Source organism: Petaurus breviceps, unplaced genomic scaffold (assembly GCF_028583685.1).
Source record: "Petaurus breviceps papuanus isolate PSGF00001 unplaced genomic scaffold, PetGlider_PUasm1.0 174, whole genome shotgun sequence".
In the NCBI taxonomy this organism is placed as follows: Eukaryota; Metazoa; Chordata; class Mammalia; order Diprotodontia; family Petauridae; genus Petaurus; species Petaurus breviceps.
This window is the reverse complement of record NW_027185761.1, coordinates 52,362,277-52,378,716: the sequence shown is the minus strand read 5'-3', so window position 1 is coordinate 52,378,716 and position 16,440 is coordinate 52,362,277. Positions and strand designations below refer to the sequence as shown.

The following is a 16,440-nucleotide window of genomic DNA, read 5'->3' as shown; positions in this document are numbered from 1 at the left end:
ACTTTCTCTCCCCTTCCAAAGACCAAGGAGAGATTTCATATTATGTTTCAAGATTATAATAACTTTTGCCATTTTTACTTATTTATTCTGAGTGATGTTTCTTGGGGGAAGTGAAGGGGAGACCAAAGCATTAGCTTAATTTTCCTTTTAAAGAAAGGAAGAGAAGCTGAGGATGAAATACTTCGGAAAATAAATGAAGAATTAGATGAAGGTCATAAACTGAGAGAGCTGGTCATTGACACCATCCTCTTTCCAGAAAGAGAAAAAATTTTCTAAATTAAGCAAGGATAAGTCTTTGAGGCTCCCAAGGAACAAAAGAAAGAGCAGCACCCAACCTAAGGACTCCTCCCCCACCAATCCTCACTCTCTAGTTCTCAGAAGTCAGCTTTTGCTAGTAGGAAGAAAGCCTTGAGTTGGTTCCACAGAAATATTCCATAGGAAGTTGTCCACTGCTCACATAAGAAACCAACAATGGACCATATAGGAGGCAATATTCTAAATGGTTACAGATAAGATCCATACTCATTCAACTGGTTTTGAATTCCCCTGCCTCTTAGCATGCTAAAAGAGGGATTATCAATATGCCCTTCTCACTCTGAAGTATTCCTCTAAAGGAACATAGTTAATGAAGTTTTATTTTTTTAAGTCAATATATTCTTTTGCTAAGTTCATGAAGATTTTAAAAAATCAAAAAAATTCTGCTTTATATATGCTATATGATTTATTACATATAATGCAGATATATTTGATAGGACCTGAGATTTCATTGGTTTGGAGAGCTCTCAGTGAATAACTAACTCCCTTCACCAAAACATATTGGCCCCTTCTTTTTTGATTTGAATGAAGTCTTACAGAGTTGAGCAGGGCTCTAGAAAGGTGAGTGACTTGCCCAGTATGTAACAAAAGCAGGATTTGAACCCAAGTCTTTCAGATTCTAAGACCAGCTCTATCCACTCCCCCAGCTGCCTCTCCAGCAATACAAATGCATGGAGGAAATGATAATCATCAGCTTGTAGATAGATATAACCTGTCAATGAATTAGTAGATAAATGCTAGGGAATTGCCTGAGACACAAAGAGATTATAAGTGACTTGCCCAAGGTCACACAGCTAGAAATAAGTGGGATTTGAATCAAATATTCTTGACTCTAAGGTCAGCTCTCTATCTACCAGGTCACACTTCTTCTACTGTAGACAATAGTAGCTTGAAGTCAGGATCTTCCTTTATGGAATCCACTCAGAGGTGTTATTAGCCAACAAAGACAGAATGTCCAACTAATTGGAGCTTCCCAGAAGGTTGCCCCACAAGGAAGAGTAACAAAAACAATGGAAAGTGTGGACCTCCAAGACAAACTACTCAAACAGTTTACATCCATTTTCTACCTACCCACAAATTCTATCTTCCCACACATCACAAATGACAATAACACAAACACAAGTCTCCTCTAACTCCATCACTAGTACACAGTCACTGAAATAACATACACTTCTCAATAGGTCAGAATACAAGAAAAGAAAAAAAATGGAAAATAAAAATGAGGATTAATTGGATTCAGTAGCCTTTGAAAGTGAATATGACCATATGAGGCCAGATCAGTAAAATGTTTGCACCAAAAAATGGAATGATGTTCCATTGAAAATGAGAAATTCTATTCCTTTGAAGTTTGTGCCTTTATCGAAGTTCTCTAGAAAGTCAACAGCTAAGGGGTATGATGTGTGTTGAGACAGCACAAATTAACTCCTTAAGCATAATTGTAACTCCGCTTCAGTTTCTAGGAGTATACAACTTAAGGAGCCAGATAAAAAGAAAATACAAAAATAAACTAAATAGAACTCTTTAGTTTATAATGCATATACAATTGTTCACCTGTGTCCTTTTGATTCTCTATATGAGAGAGAGAGAGAGAGCAAGGAGAGAAGAGAGAAATAAGAACAGATACGCAGAATTAATGAGCAAGTGGACCAAAATGCCCCCCATTTATGTGTGATATATGACATTTGAAAGAAAAAAAGTTGCCCCCTGGATTCCCACTGCCCTGAAGTATGGGGATCAGCAAAAAAGGCTCCTTCACAGAGGTGGAAAATGCTGCACAAATAGAAAATTAGTCAAATCAAGGTCAATGTGGAATTAAGCTATGAAACACACACGGAACTCTCTATGTGACAATTAAGTCATATGTTCTAGCCAGAGCTTGGAGGAACAGGACCAATCAGTCTAAAGAGAACGAGGACAAGCGATTGAGCTTGAGAGATAACAGACAGGAGGCACGTGCGCTCTACGCGCTACCGTAGGCAGAGAAAGGACTGCTTTATGTACTCTCGGACCCAGAATTGTTCTGAGATCTTACATATGAAAAAGAAAGGCAAGACTTGCCCCTACTGTCCTTCCTCTAGCCCCTTGCTCATTGCTCCCCTGGTGTAGCTGCTACCTTCTGATTGTGTACCAGTGACAAGTACTTTACAAACTGGGACTACACAGAAGCAAAGTAAAAATGCATTCAGGTCACAGACATAGAACAACAGAAAAAAAACTTACAGACAAATCGGAGTTTATCACAAACAAATGGCTTAATTGTCTAACCTGGTTTTAGGCTGATAAAAAGTGACCGGACTTCTCACACTGGGGTTTCACAGACAGAACCAACAGACAAGCCAAATGCTAAAAGACTTGAAGCAAGGAAAGTGAGTTGGTTTGGATCTGAATTGTCTTGAGGTAATGAAAACAGAAAGAGTGAAGACAGCATGGAAAGGAGGTGGTAGGTACTCACGAATGGTTAAATCCATCACTTGAGAGGCCAAGCAGAAGACAGGATGCTCATACATTTCTCTCTTTTTCCCTATAAAAGAGGATTTGGGCATGCAAGAGGCTTAGGTCAGAGGTAAAGAGGTTAAAGGTCACAGGTCAGAGGAAAACGTTACATTAGCTCAAAAGGAAAATAGCCACAGAGTATTTTGGGATAAACACAGGATAAAAGAAAAAGGAATTTTCAAATTGAAGATCTACTGGATTAACCATTCAGCATGCCATGAGTCACAAAAGAGGCTGTGACCACGATTGTACAAGTCTTTTTGGAATCGTTTGCAAGAATACAATGACCAAAACATCATGGATAAAGGGAAACAGAATCTCATTGGTTTAAGGCTCCGAGATACTAAGGATTTCAGACTTTAGTATCTAAGGCTCTTGAGGTATTTCTTCATAAACATAGTCGCCAGCAATATTACTACAACTTCATTCCAAAATTCTGTCATTAGCAAGAGCTTTGCAAGACAGGAGGAGATGCTTGAGTATCCAAATTTAAGGTGGTATTTTTTTCCCTTGCTGGTAAAAACAGGTGTTTGCAAAGGAAAGTTGCACGGTAGTAATATTTTTGAGTTTGCCATGTGCCCAGGCACAGTGGACTATGCTCATGAAAGAAAACCTGGTGCATGCAGCTGGTGGATGTTGGGTTGTTGGAGTTAACAATCCCAGCATGCTTTGAAATTGGTGTCACAACCACTTTTTATAGAGGTCACATAGAAAAGTGGCTGAGCCAATCCCGGACAAGGAAGGAGAGAAGCAAGAGAGAGTGGGTAGTGTGGAATGAAGTACTTCTCTGAAAAGAGAGCTGGAAAAAAAGGATTTGTTGCTTCAAAGTACTCCCAGACCTAAAAGTCACAGTGCAAAAGATAATTAACACAACCGAGAAGAATTGAGGCACAAAAGGAAAGTACAAACTAGCTGGTCTACTTTGGAAATGAATGCATTTTTACTTACAGATCTGAACGTTTGCTTTATTTATTCATTTATTTTAGGGAGGGGGCATAGATTTATCTGAAAGAAGAGAGCAGATCTTACCGAAAGGTTAGTACTATCTACAACCAAGACCTACGGAGGGAGGCAGCTGCCGTGATACCAGTGCTGGGTGGGATCCAAGTCCTGTTCCATTCTCGCCTACTCTGGTTACCCATTTCAGTAGAATACAACCAACTGTCATCTCCTGTGAGGGTGAACGCTGGCAAAATCAGCTGATCATACAGCACTGAAACGGTCGGTCTTCTTCCTCCTCCTCTATTTTTGTCACTCATTACCAAGTCAAGAGTTGATAAACATCCTTTTAGTGCCCAATTCTTAAGTGTTTCTCACTGGATGCATAACAATGAATTCATTACCACTGGTACACAATTTGCATTGTCAGACAGACAAAATTGAAAAAAGGGAGGACATGTAATGTACAGAACACTGAAAATTTGACACAATCTTTACCTACTCCTCTAAGGAAACAAGGACTCTGGCAGGAGGTTGGTCAGTTAATTTTTTTTAAGTCCCGAAGGCAAACAATGTGGGTTTGCTTGCATTAGTCAGTTGCCATGTTTCACATGTGAGAAAAAAATCTGAATCCAGAATGCACATTGAGTTTTGCACACAGACCTTCCACATTGATACACTTACACATCCATCAAGCTGGGTGGGCTTTTTTCAAATCTCCCTCTAGCAGCCGACAAGGTAACAATGAAAAGTTAGTTATACCTTTGGGACTCGGAGCCTCCCACCCCGCCCAGAGAACCATAACTCCACAGGTGAAATCAACTTGAAGGGATGATTAGATGGGCAGGAAGGGTTATTTCTCACTGGTTTTAAAGGTCTTGTGGTCTCAGCCACCCAAGGATTGGGAAGCCTAGAGTGAAAGAGGTCCATGTAACTCCCAAGACCATCTGAGAACTAGGTCATCTATTATCATTATGTAAAAAAAAATATTCAGAAACACCAACAAGAGGAAGACACTTTCAAGGGAGGAGAAATAGTGAAAGCAGACTTGAGGTGAGTCTCCTTCATTCATCCTTTCTTGGACACTACTCGTGATCATCTGTCACCTGTTCCACTTTTTCTTTCCAGTAACAAAGGTTGCAAACCTTAAATGTTTCACAGGGCAGGTATTTGATGCCAAACATACCCAGCCTTAGAAGAGACTTCCTTTATCTCATATTTGCTATTAATTCCACCCCCCCTTTGTTTTTTTCTTTCAGTAAACTGGCTTTTTTTTTTTTGAACTTCAGGCTTTTGATCTTTTATTCAACTACAACCAGGCATCATGTCACTTGTCAGGTGAGTTTAGTGGCCAATTCAATATGTTCAGTTGGGTCCTTAGAACACTTTTCTATCTCAGATTATGTCATTACTTATCTATCTATTTATATGTTGTAGCTTCTCCCTGCTCCCCCCTCCCCTTCCCACCTCAGAAGAATGTAATCTCTTTGAAGGCAGGGATTGTTTTGCATTTTTGTCTTTGTTTTCCTAGTCTAGTCCATCGAACCTGCAAATAGTGGGTGCTTGATAAATGTGGAGTGTGTGTGTGTGTGTGTGTGTGTGTGTGTGTAGATTTAAATACCCAGAAGTCAGAAATCTTCCCAAGAGAACATATCAAAATTTTAGTCTAAGATTGGTGACAGAAGGTAGCCTTACCTTCAATTTTGGCATACTCTGAGAGACGAGTATAGTTGACTAATGCGGCTTGCTCTAAGCATTTACGGATGACCATTTTTACCTCCTCTTGTGGCACTGGGGTAACAATGTCTTTCATCAAAACCTTCAGATGGGAAAAGAAAAGGGGAGCAAGAAGGGAATTCACATGCATTACTCAGTCACATTTCTAAAAGAAAATTGGGAATTGGAACTTACTGGGCATGGGCATGGCTTTACAGGATTCTATGTTGATTCCATTTTTAATGTTCCCCTAACATTGTGTGCAAAAAGTGGCATAATATTTGTTGAACAAGGAAATGTGTGACCAGGAAAGGAGGTGAGTTCCTAATGTAAGAATGAGGGATGACAGATGGATAGGCCATGGTCTGGTTGCCTGGGGGCCTATAGCATTGTAAAAGGGCTAGAGTAGGAAGGCCCCCAAAACTTGAGTGTATCCCTCCAGTGAGGAATTATGGGAGGAGATAGGTAAAAATATACCAAGATGAGAAGGCACGTGTGAATTGTGATCTGTACAATTTGGATGAATGCAGAAATCATATTGATGAGACTGCAGATTTATAGAAGCTTTGAAAAGTTTCCATGGAAAGGTACATAATTTATTTTCCATAGTCATTTACAAAGTAGGCACTAGAATTATTTTAAAAATGTTACTATCATGCATAAGTAAGATGGCAAAAGTCCATCCACATAACAGAAAAAAAAACCCCATCACTAAGTCATTATTTTGTTCAAATCTGGGTTAAGTCTAATGTTAATTATATGTATGTAAACTTGAGGGGGAAGAAAAAGAAGATACCCAGATGTTTGACATTTTGTTGTTAAAGCATCTGGAATTAGGGCTGTCTTTTAGTTTTCACCCAGATGCTTGGTATAATCTAGACGGCATTCAGCTCATAAATAAAATCATTTGACAACAATATTCTATTACAATAAGGCTCCTGTACCTTAGATATCCAACCTGTCTTGAACTGTCACTCTTACCCTTTCCAAAAGAGAGAGTGTAGCTTTTAGCGCGCCTTCAGGTCGGCCAAATGGAAAGCAATACCTGAAAGAGATATAGATTCTTTAGGCAGCACAAATACATGTGATAATTAGCACCAAGATATGAGAGCCCTACAATTTGATTCCTATAGCAACTCCTTCAGAGGTGCTGAAAATGCTTTAATCTGTCACATTATGTTATGTTAATACTGAATCGCACAGGATGTGTGTGTGTGTGTGTGTGTGTGTGTGTGTGTGTGTGTGTGTGTGTGTGATGACTGAAGGCTGAGTGGCAGTCTTGTCTGCAGTAGGAAATGCTCAGTAAATTAAACAAGGTTTGTTTTATGCTTCTATGGTGAAAGGATAATCTTTTGTTAGCTTGGGTAAGACTATGCATCAGTTACAAGTGTCAGCTTTGGGAGGTATTCGTTCAACTCAGGCAAAATCCATTTAGTCCTCCAAACGCTGTTGACTTTAGCTAAGCATTGTTGTTATTGGTGGTGGTGGTGGTGCTCAGTCCTCGCAGTCATGTCCAACTGCTCATGACCCGATTCAGGGTTTTCTTGGCAAAGATACTGGAGAGGTTTGCCATTTCCTTCTCCAGCTCATTTTATAGATAAGGAAACTGAGGCAAACAGGGTGAAGTGACTTGCCCACAGTGATCCAGCTAGGAAGTGTCTGAGGCAAGATTTGAATTCAGGAACATGTATCTTCCTGACTCCATGCTTGGCACTCTATCTACTATGCCACCTAGCTGCCCCTTTAACCAAGGAGTGCATCTTACATGGAAAACAAAGGAACTAACCTGGACAATAGAGATACATGCTCAAGAACAAAATCAGCCAATATCTATTAAGCTTCAGCGGCGTTCAAGGCGCAGTGCTAGCAAACGGGGATACAGAGACAAAAGCAAATAAGAGAACTTGCTGTCCATGAGTTTCCATTCTACTAGTGGAAAGATCTGGTAAGCAGAGAAGCACGTAAAAGCTAATTTGAGGCAGAGTTCTAATAACCCTAGAAGAGTTATTAAAGGCTTCATGGAGGAGGTGAACTGAGTCTTGAAGGAAACTCATACAGCATGATGGAGCCCATAGAGATCCTTTAGGTGTTTCCATTTAATTCATTAGTTTGCTTATTGGCACTTGGTCCTTCGCTGCCCAGCACCATGTCCTCTACACAGCTGGTGTTCAATAAATATTGGCTAATGCTATACTCTCCGGGAGCAAGTTAGGCACTTTTGAAAACTCCAGTGACTTTCATGCCCACCAAGTGCCATTGAGTGCACTGGCACAGAAATTGACTCCCTGGGAGTCCAATGTTCTGAAATATATTCTGCAGCTTCCTGGAATGCTCATTTGTCTCGGGGATCAGCCAATGCCCTGAGAATCTATTGTTGCATTCCTATTGCCAAGAGAGCTGGGCTGACTGGCTATCCTGTGAGAAGGCGGGAACCTACAAGCCATCGAGACAGGTATGTCTTTTGTCCCCTCCTTGCATTTGCCTAGCCACATAACTAGGCTGTCTGCTGTCTGTTCCTAAATGGGGAGACAGATTTCTGTATGGGGAGAGGGAAGTCCATCACGGGGACTCAGATGACTCTCCTCCTTTACAGGTTTGCAATTAGTATCTCCATATGAAGCAAAATGGAGAACTGACATCATTTGCAAATAATTTTTGAGTGTCAAGTCTTTTTTTTTAATCATACCTTGGCAACCCCTCTCACATTTACTCTCTTTTCTCACTCGCCATGTGCCACCAGCTGAGTTTAGGATTTCATCACTTTTTTTTTGCCCTTTGGAGGGCAATTGGGGTTAAGTAACTTGCCCAAGGTTACATGGCTAGGTTTTTTTTTTTGTGTTTGTGTTAAGTGTCTGAGGTCGGATCCGAACTCAGGCCCTCCTGACTCCGAGGCCGGTGTTTATACTCACTGTGCCACCCAGCTGCCCCAATTTCATCACTTTTTGCCTGAACTATTGCAATGGCTTCCTAGTTGGTTTCCTTGCATCTAGTCTCTCCCCTCTCCAATTCAACCTCTACACAGCTTCTCAAAATGATCTTCTTAAAGGGAAGGTCTATATTGCTTTCCTGTTTCAGAAGCTTTATTAGCTTCATAATTGCCTTGAAGATAAAATGAAAACTCCTTCATTTGATATTTTAAGCCCTTCACAATTTGGCTACAAGTTATGTTTTCTGGCTGATTCTGTCTCAATCTTCCCCATGCACTCTCTGCTTGAACCAAAATGACCTAGCTGCTGTTCCTTGTCCACGATATTCAATCTCCCACCTCCAAGCTTTTGCATAGACTATCTCCCATGCTTGGGATGCATTTCCTTTTCACCTCTACCTCCCAGAATACTTTGCTACCCTCAAGAATCAGTTCAAGGGCTACCTCCTTGCAAAGCTCTTTCTTGATTCTACCAGCACTTAGTGTTCCCCCCCACAAATTTGCTATGTATTTGTTTGGACTTTTGTATTGATTTATATTTGAACATGTAATTTCTGTTTGGGAGAATGTGCACTCTCAGGGGACAGCATCTGACTAATTTTTTCTTTCTATCCCTTCTGCCTAGCACAATGCCTGGCATGAAGCAGGAGTTAATAAAATTCTTTTGGAATTAAATTGAATTAAGTGGACTCTTTAGAGAGAGATGAAAATTTGATTGTTGATGAGTAATTGAGCTAAGGATATCTAGGTGGCCTAGTAGATAGAGTACTGGGTATGGAGTAGGGAAGACTCATCTTCCTAAGTTCAAGTCATCCCTGATTCTCTTACTAGCTGTGTGACCTTGGGCAATTTACTTCATCCTGCTTGCCTCAGTCGCCTCATCTATAAAATGGCCTGGAGAAGGAAATGGCAAACCGCTCCAGTATTTCTGTCTAGAAGACCCAAGTTGGACACAACTGAAATGACTCCACAACAGCAGCAACAATGGAACTAAGGATGCCCGTATGATAAAAATAATTGGATATTCCATAGACGTGAACCTGATGGGCATCTGAGAAAAAATGGCCTGGGGACAGCTAGGTGGCACAGTGAATAGAGCACTAGTCCTGGAGGATTTGAGTTCAAATCTAACCTCAGACATTTAACACTTACTAGCTGTGTGACCGCGGCCAAGTCAGTTAACCCTAATTGCCTCACCTTCCCCCTCCAAAAAAAAAAAAAAGAATATGGCCTGGAGTTGGCAACACTCCTTCCTTCATCCTGCTCTATCTCTTGATTACTCCTTAAATCATTATAGGAAGATTGTCTCTGTCCAACCAATACTACATCTCCAATCAATGGACCGTTCTGGGCCCATCTTAATAGGATCATAGGAACCAGAGCTTGAAGGGACCTCAGAGGCCACTGAGTCTAATCTCCTTTGGCAGCTGAGTAAACTGAGACTCAGAGAGGTTATGTGACTTCTCAAAGGTCACACAGGGAGTATCACAAAATCCTTTATTCCCCCTCAGCCACAAATATAATTAATGCTTCACCTAAAATGTGTGATTTGATTTTCCAGAAGAACTCGGAGTCTTTCTTTGATTTCTTCAAAACGTTCTTTTTCTTCAACCGTTACAGTTCCTATCCCATCAGGCCTGGAGGAAAAAAACAAAAAACAAAAGCAGACCATGAAAGAAACAACTCAAGACTCCCAATCTGATATTGTTCAAGTCAAATCTATTGCAGGAGGAAAGTGTAACATCTGAAAGGCCAGGACTTCCTCAAATGACCAGCCTGACTTACAGAAAAGCACATGGGCATCCATTGGGTCTAAAGGATGTTCCCCGCTTCCAGTATTTGTCAATATCACTCTTTTGTCAACTTGAGCCTAGTGTCAGTGCATCCACTGTGAGAAATTCTCATTCATGTACAGATGTTGGCAGATGACATTGTGTTTCCAGGTTACTCGGTGACACATTCACACCCATGTTACAGAACCCAGAGCGACAGGCTTCATGTCGAGTTCTGTGCTAACAGCTTTTAAAAAAGGCTCAATTTTCAATCTGCAATTATAGATGATCAAATTAATTTTTTTTATTCCCCCCTCTCTCTCCCTACCTCCCTCCATCTATTCACTGGAGAACAGCTCGTGGGTTTCTAAAGCATTCGTGAAATATTATTTCACAAATGTAAAAATAGATACATAAGCTGATAAAATTAACTTTAACCACCATCTCCAACACTTTAACAATCAATAAATCAATCGACAAGTGATTTTTAAATGCAAGCTATGTGTCAAGCCCTGTGCTAGGTGCTGAAGATACAGAGACAAAAGACAATTCTTTGGGGTTTTCAATTCATTGAAACATGTGCTGTTTCTTTAAGGATTACTCCATATGAAATGAAATGAATTGAGTGCACATATTTGTGGGCCTTCTGAACAAGACACAGAGCAAAGGGCTCAGCATCTCAGGACATGGGATGGTCTGTCTTAGAAATCAATTTTGCAGAAGATTTGGGTTACCAAGAAACTCCTACTAGGACTCCACCTTTCAGTTTGCAAATATAGGCCAAACAAATGCTATTTTAAAATAGGACTTTTTGAGCATTGAGTCTGACCTGGGAAAAGCCTGGTCACTAGATAAGTCTGACTAGACAAAAGACCTGGTAAATGATTGCAAAGTTTGTAATGAACCTCTTGTCCAAGGCTGACGAGTAACTTTCCTTTTAAAATGAAAAAAAAATTCTCTTTAAAGACTAAAAAATGTCCAATTAAAAAAAATAACATTCTCCCGTACCAAGTTCCCAAACAAACCAACCAAAAAGAAACAAATCAAAAAGTAAAAATCCTTATAATCCAAATTTTGGAAGAAGAAACCAAATAAAACCCTCAACAACAGAATTGCTGTCTGATCCTAGAAAAGGACCAGCTCTTCAAATGTCTTCGAGAAATCACCAAATTCATTCATAAAATGCAGGTATAACAATAGATGTTTTTTCCCCTTCCAGCATGGAATCTCTATTTACAACTCGTGAATTTCCAAGGCCAAATGAACATGACACATTCAGTTGCATCCTCTCAATGTTTTCATCACAATACACAACTTCTTCGGCTGTGACATCAAACCAACTTTTGTTTAGAAAGGAGACAGGCAGTCACAGCTTGTAAACACAGGCACACACACACACGCAGGCACAAACATACACACAAGATTTGGGGGAAAGTGATTAGTCACTTAAAGTGTTTAGTTTCTAGAACGGGAACAAGCTAGACAAAATCTTGTTGAAAGCAATTTATAATTTAAGGGATAGTGACTTAATTAAAAAATATATATGTAGGACATGCTTAAGCTGGTTTGTTTAAAGCAATACTTTCATCTTCAACAAGGAGATCAGACATTTTTTAGAAAATAGCAGCACGTGAAATTGAGAGAAATAGACAATGACCCTTAGTCTTCTGCATAAGATCATTCATTCTTTATTAAAGAAACTCTCAATGTTGCTAATCAGAAGCAGCACTTAGCGCTAAGCCTGAGATCCTAGAAACTCAGTGAAAGAAGAAAGAAGCCATCCAGCTGCCCTAATTTGTAATCTGTCCTTAGCCGGCAGTCACAAGAAGCAGCTGAAAGGGTCAAAATAATGATTTATTCTGATGAGGAATTTTTGAATAAGCAGGGGCTATTCCAGCCAAATATGGAATTTTCCATAGGAAGCACATTTTAGATACAGATATTTTAGAAGGTGATAAACCAGTGGAAAAGAGACCCCACTGATACAAAAAAAAGCTACAAAAAAGTAGAATGTTAGGAATATTTCCAAATTATGTGACTAAAACGCAGCTTAAAGTTGTAAGCATGAGCTGATCTTCTAGTTCAGGGATTCTTAGTTTTGTGTGTGTGTGTGTGTGTGTGTGTGTGTGTGTGTGTGTGTGTGTATGTGTGTGTTTGTGTGAGGCCAACAATGTGGTAGAGCCCATGGACCCCTTCTAAGAGGAATGTTGTAAAATTCATAAAACACATGATTACAATGGAAACCAATTACATTCAAATTCAGTTATCAAAATGTTTTTTTTAAAAAGCTTTGAAAGGTTACAGACCCCAGGTTAAGAATCCATGTGTGGTCCAGCTCCAACAAGGCTAATTTGGGCTTAATTGGGGGTCTTTAGGGATTCTGGGACATTTTAAATAGTCTGTAATGAATTAATCAGTTTCCATTTAAAAGAACACTTTCTATTATCCTGTTATCTGAATATAGTCCTATTATTAAAAAAAATTCTCCAGACAAGTTTAGGAATAATTATAAAATATCCTCCCTGCCCCTTCACCACCTCATCCCCTTAAAAAAGTAGGATAAGAATTGTTTTTCTTCAAATTAACTGCATGTTATTGAGCCAAACTAATCTACTTGTAGCTCCCTGTTGGTACATAGAATTCTAGCTTCTGCTTCCATGACTTTTCCCAGGCTATACTTGGATCAAGAAAACTCTCCCTCCTCCTCTTTCCCTAGTAAAATTCCCGGTTTCCTTCAATAATTAGCTCAAATGTTTTGCTTCCTTCACAAGGCTTATCCTGCTCCTTGCCCCATCCCCCAGTTGCCAGTGACTTTCCCTTCCAGCCCTCTCCAATTACTTTATATTTATTTTGCACCCATATTGTCCTTAGTCATTTCTGCATATACTACTTCTTCCCATTCTCTCCCTCACTAGAGGAATGTATGCTCTCAGAGGGTAGAGACTGTCTTATTTCTATCTCCAGTGCTTAGTACAGTGTTTGACACATAACTATTTAATAGATGCTTGTTGAATTGAATTTGAAAAGAGTTTGAAAAATACATGTAACACAGATAAAAAGAACTAACATCAATAGAGTGCCTACTGTGTTTTGGGTTCTATACTAAGCACTTGACAAATATTTTCTCATTTGGATCTCACAACAATCCATGGAGGTCGGTGTCATTATTATTCCCATTTTCCAGCTGAGAAAACTGAGGCAAACCTGTTAAGTAACTTGTCTAAGGTCATCCAACTTGTAATCATCTAGGCTGGATTTTGAACTCAGGAGTTCATCACTTCGGGCCCAGAGTTTTATGATCTACTCACTGCACTATGAAGTTACCTAAAAATCTTTAGCCAGAACTCATACGTGATAGCTTTTCCATTGAATGTAAGTTTGGTAGGAGATCCCCATGGATCAAAAAAAGATTCACAGTGAATTCTGTGAGATCCTACAGAAGGATTTCTTAACCTTTCCAGCATCACTGAAGTTTTTGTTAGTCTTGTGAAATCTATGGACTCTTTATCAGAATAATGCTTTTAAATTCATAAAATACACAGGATTATAAAAGAAACCCATTAATTTGAAATACAATTATCAGAGTATTAAAAATCAAGCAAGTTGATTGAGCTCAGTGTATAAGGCAATTATAGGGGTTCAGTCTCAGAGCAGGGATGGTTGGGAATGGGTGATTTCCTAGTGACCTTGCTTTATCATTCTTGGGGCAATAGAATTTCTGTCTTTTTATGCTAATGAAGACCAAATTCAGAAGAAAATCTGAAGTCTCTCAAACAATGGGTTTGGTTGAATTAAATTTTAGAAAAAAAAGTGGCTTGGTTGGTCATACTGGATTGTGGGTGTAGATAAATGTCACTATGGAATCAAAAAGACAAACATTTCACTTAAACATTTTATTGGCATCATTTTCCCGGATTGCGGCAACATGATTTTCAAGGGAAAGAAAATATTTGGTGGGTGGACTCTTTAACATGCTGGAGATTCTTGCTTCAGTACAGGGTCCCACTTCCCTGTTTAGGAGTGATTTATGGAGCTCAGGCTAACAGTGGGAGGCACTTAAGCTAAGTAGGATATTTATATAATCATCCATTCCCTGAAAGGCAGCCTGGTGGAGTGAAAATCATTTTGTATTTGGTATCAAGAGGAAATAGGAAGGATTCCTGGCACTTACTCCCTGTGTAATCTGTGGCAAACGACTCCCCCTCTCTGGGCCTCAGTTTCCTCATATGACCAATGGAGGGGATGTTGGAACACATAGTGCCTAGGATACTTTTGGGCACCAACTCCTATGATCCCTGTCCCTCAAAGCTAAGAGGTCTGGATTTGGAGTCAGAGAACCTTGGGTTTGAATCCTATCCCCACCACTGTCGAGCTGTGTGACCTTAGCAAACTATTTAAATGAGGAAGTTTGATGACCACTAAGGTCCCTTCTAGCTCCCAGTCTTGGAGATAGCAACTAGATAAATGAACGGACTGTTTCTGTTGTCTCAGCGGGGGATGCATTCATGTTCTTGTGCAAAGATTGTGGACCATTTAAAAAACTACTGTAACTACCCTATTTTATGGTTTTCTCAACACATTGGGACTGTTGTAGAGACAGACATGAGCACTATTTACAGAGAATTCCAGGATGAGATTTTTTTAGGGGGTTTGGGGTAGGAGTGGAGGATGGGGCCTATGATTTCATTAATGTAGAGAAGCTCCAGTCTGTCAGTAAATTAATGTTTATTAAGTGCTACTATGTTCCAGGCATTGTGCTAAATGCTGGAGATACAGAAAGAGGAAAATGACATTCCTTGCCCTCTAGGAAAAAACTCCCACCCTAGATGCAGATTGGTAACCATTCTGAAAGGGAACACTCAGTGGCCTAGATTCAGGAAGATGTGGGTTCACATCTGGCTTCAGATACTAGCTGTGTGACCCTAGGCAAGTCACTTAACCTCTGCTTGCTTTAATTCACTGGAAAAGGCAATGGCAAACAACCCCATTATTTTTGCCAAGAGAACCCCATGGACGGCATGGTTGAGAAGAGTCCAACATGAATGAACAACAAATAACCACTCTGAAACTTAAATTCCAAGGATTAGCCTGCTGCCTGGGCATGTGAAGAGACTGAATGACTTGCCTTGTGTCACCTAGCCAGGGTGTTAAAGGCAGAACTGGAATCACATATCTGTAAGGTGCTTAGCACAGTTCTTGGCCCACAGTAGGCTCTTAATAGGGGCTTGTTACCTTTCCTTCCCCTTCCTGGTCCAGCTCTGTATCCATTATGCCAAATTATCTTTCTGGTATAAACCTTAGCTTAGGAAATATACTCTTAACATGGTACATTTCTAACTCCCCCAAATTTACAGAAACATAAAGCAGCCTTTCATTTATATCAATCAATTAACCAGCATTTATTTTACTGTGTGTCAGGAAAGCAATGAACACATAGCCTAGCAATAGAAATTTTTACTCTTCTTTGTTTGGGTGCAGCAACTTTTGATCTCATTAAGACTGAGAGTTGGCAATGGACTGAGGGAGAAAGAAGGGATGATGTCCTTGGAAATATTTCACTCATTCTCCCTGAGCGCTCACTGGGGAGGAACCATTCCCTCTTGAGTATCAATGATCAAGTGGAACTTAAAAGCTATCTCTGGGTCAACTCGAGTCATTTTTGGAGTGGCTTGGATGACCGTAAGGGCTTGCCAATGGTGACCCATCCCCAGTGCCAGGCCCTCATCTCTCCAGCCATGGCAGACTAGATTACATCTGACACGAGGAGCAGCTCTGGAATTCACCTTTCAGATTTTCGGCAAACCATTTTCTCACTGTCCTTCACAGAGCTGACATTTTCGGCAGCACGATCAGAAAGATGTCATGTCGGTTGCTTTTCAAGACCTTGTCAGGGTGCTTAGCGCCAATTCTGTCATCTCCACTCTCCTCACAATCTCCCATCTTGAGCCGTGTCACAAATAATCATACTTCCAATGTGTTTTCTTTCTTTCTTTCTTTTTTGTTAAATTAAACAGCCTGAGTCCAGCTGCACAGTTTATGAGTTACTTAAGTTACTATCACTGGCATGTTATGAGCCATTAATTAATGATGATCATTTGTTTTAATCCAATATAATTAGAAACCTTGGTTTTGAAAGTGAAACATTACATGATGATGTTTGAACCCAAATGGGAAAGACAGCTCAGAGAATTGATAACCAGTATAATAGAATATGCAACATTTTTCTTTCTTTTCTCTTTTCTCCTTCCTTCCTTCCTTCCTTCCTTCCTTCCTTCCTTC

At 40.0% G+C, this 16,440-nt stretch overlaps 1 protein-coding gene across 4 annotated transcripts in view; it reads right to left on the bottom strand.

The window, feature by feature from the left end:
- CADPS (calcium dependent secretion activator) overlaps nucleotides 1–16,440 on the bottom strand; it is a 567,121-nt gene that overhangs the window by 136,363 nt on the left and 414,318 nt on the right. For 3 of the 4 annotated variants that reach the window (XM_069084197.1, XM_069084192.1, XM_069084194.1), the window contains exons 14-18: nucleotides 9,925–10,026; nucleotides 6,445–6,508; nucleotides 5,443–5,566; nucleotides 2,768–2,836; nucleotides 1,867–1,884 (exon numbers count right to left, since the gene is read on the bottom strand). In XM_069084197.1, the coding sequence (XP_068940298.1) occupies nucleotides 1,867–1,884; nucleotides 2,768–2,836; nucleotides 5,443–5,566; nucleotides 6,445–6,508; nucleotides 9,925–10,026 (377 nt within the window). The remainder of the gene's footprint in view (nucleotides 1–1,866; nucleotides 1,885–2,767; nucleotides 2,837–5,442; nucleotides 5,567–6,444; nucleotides 6,509–9,924; nucleotides 10,027–16,440) is intronic. The other variant, XM_069084193.1, reaches the window with a different exon arrangement.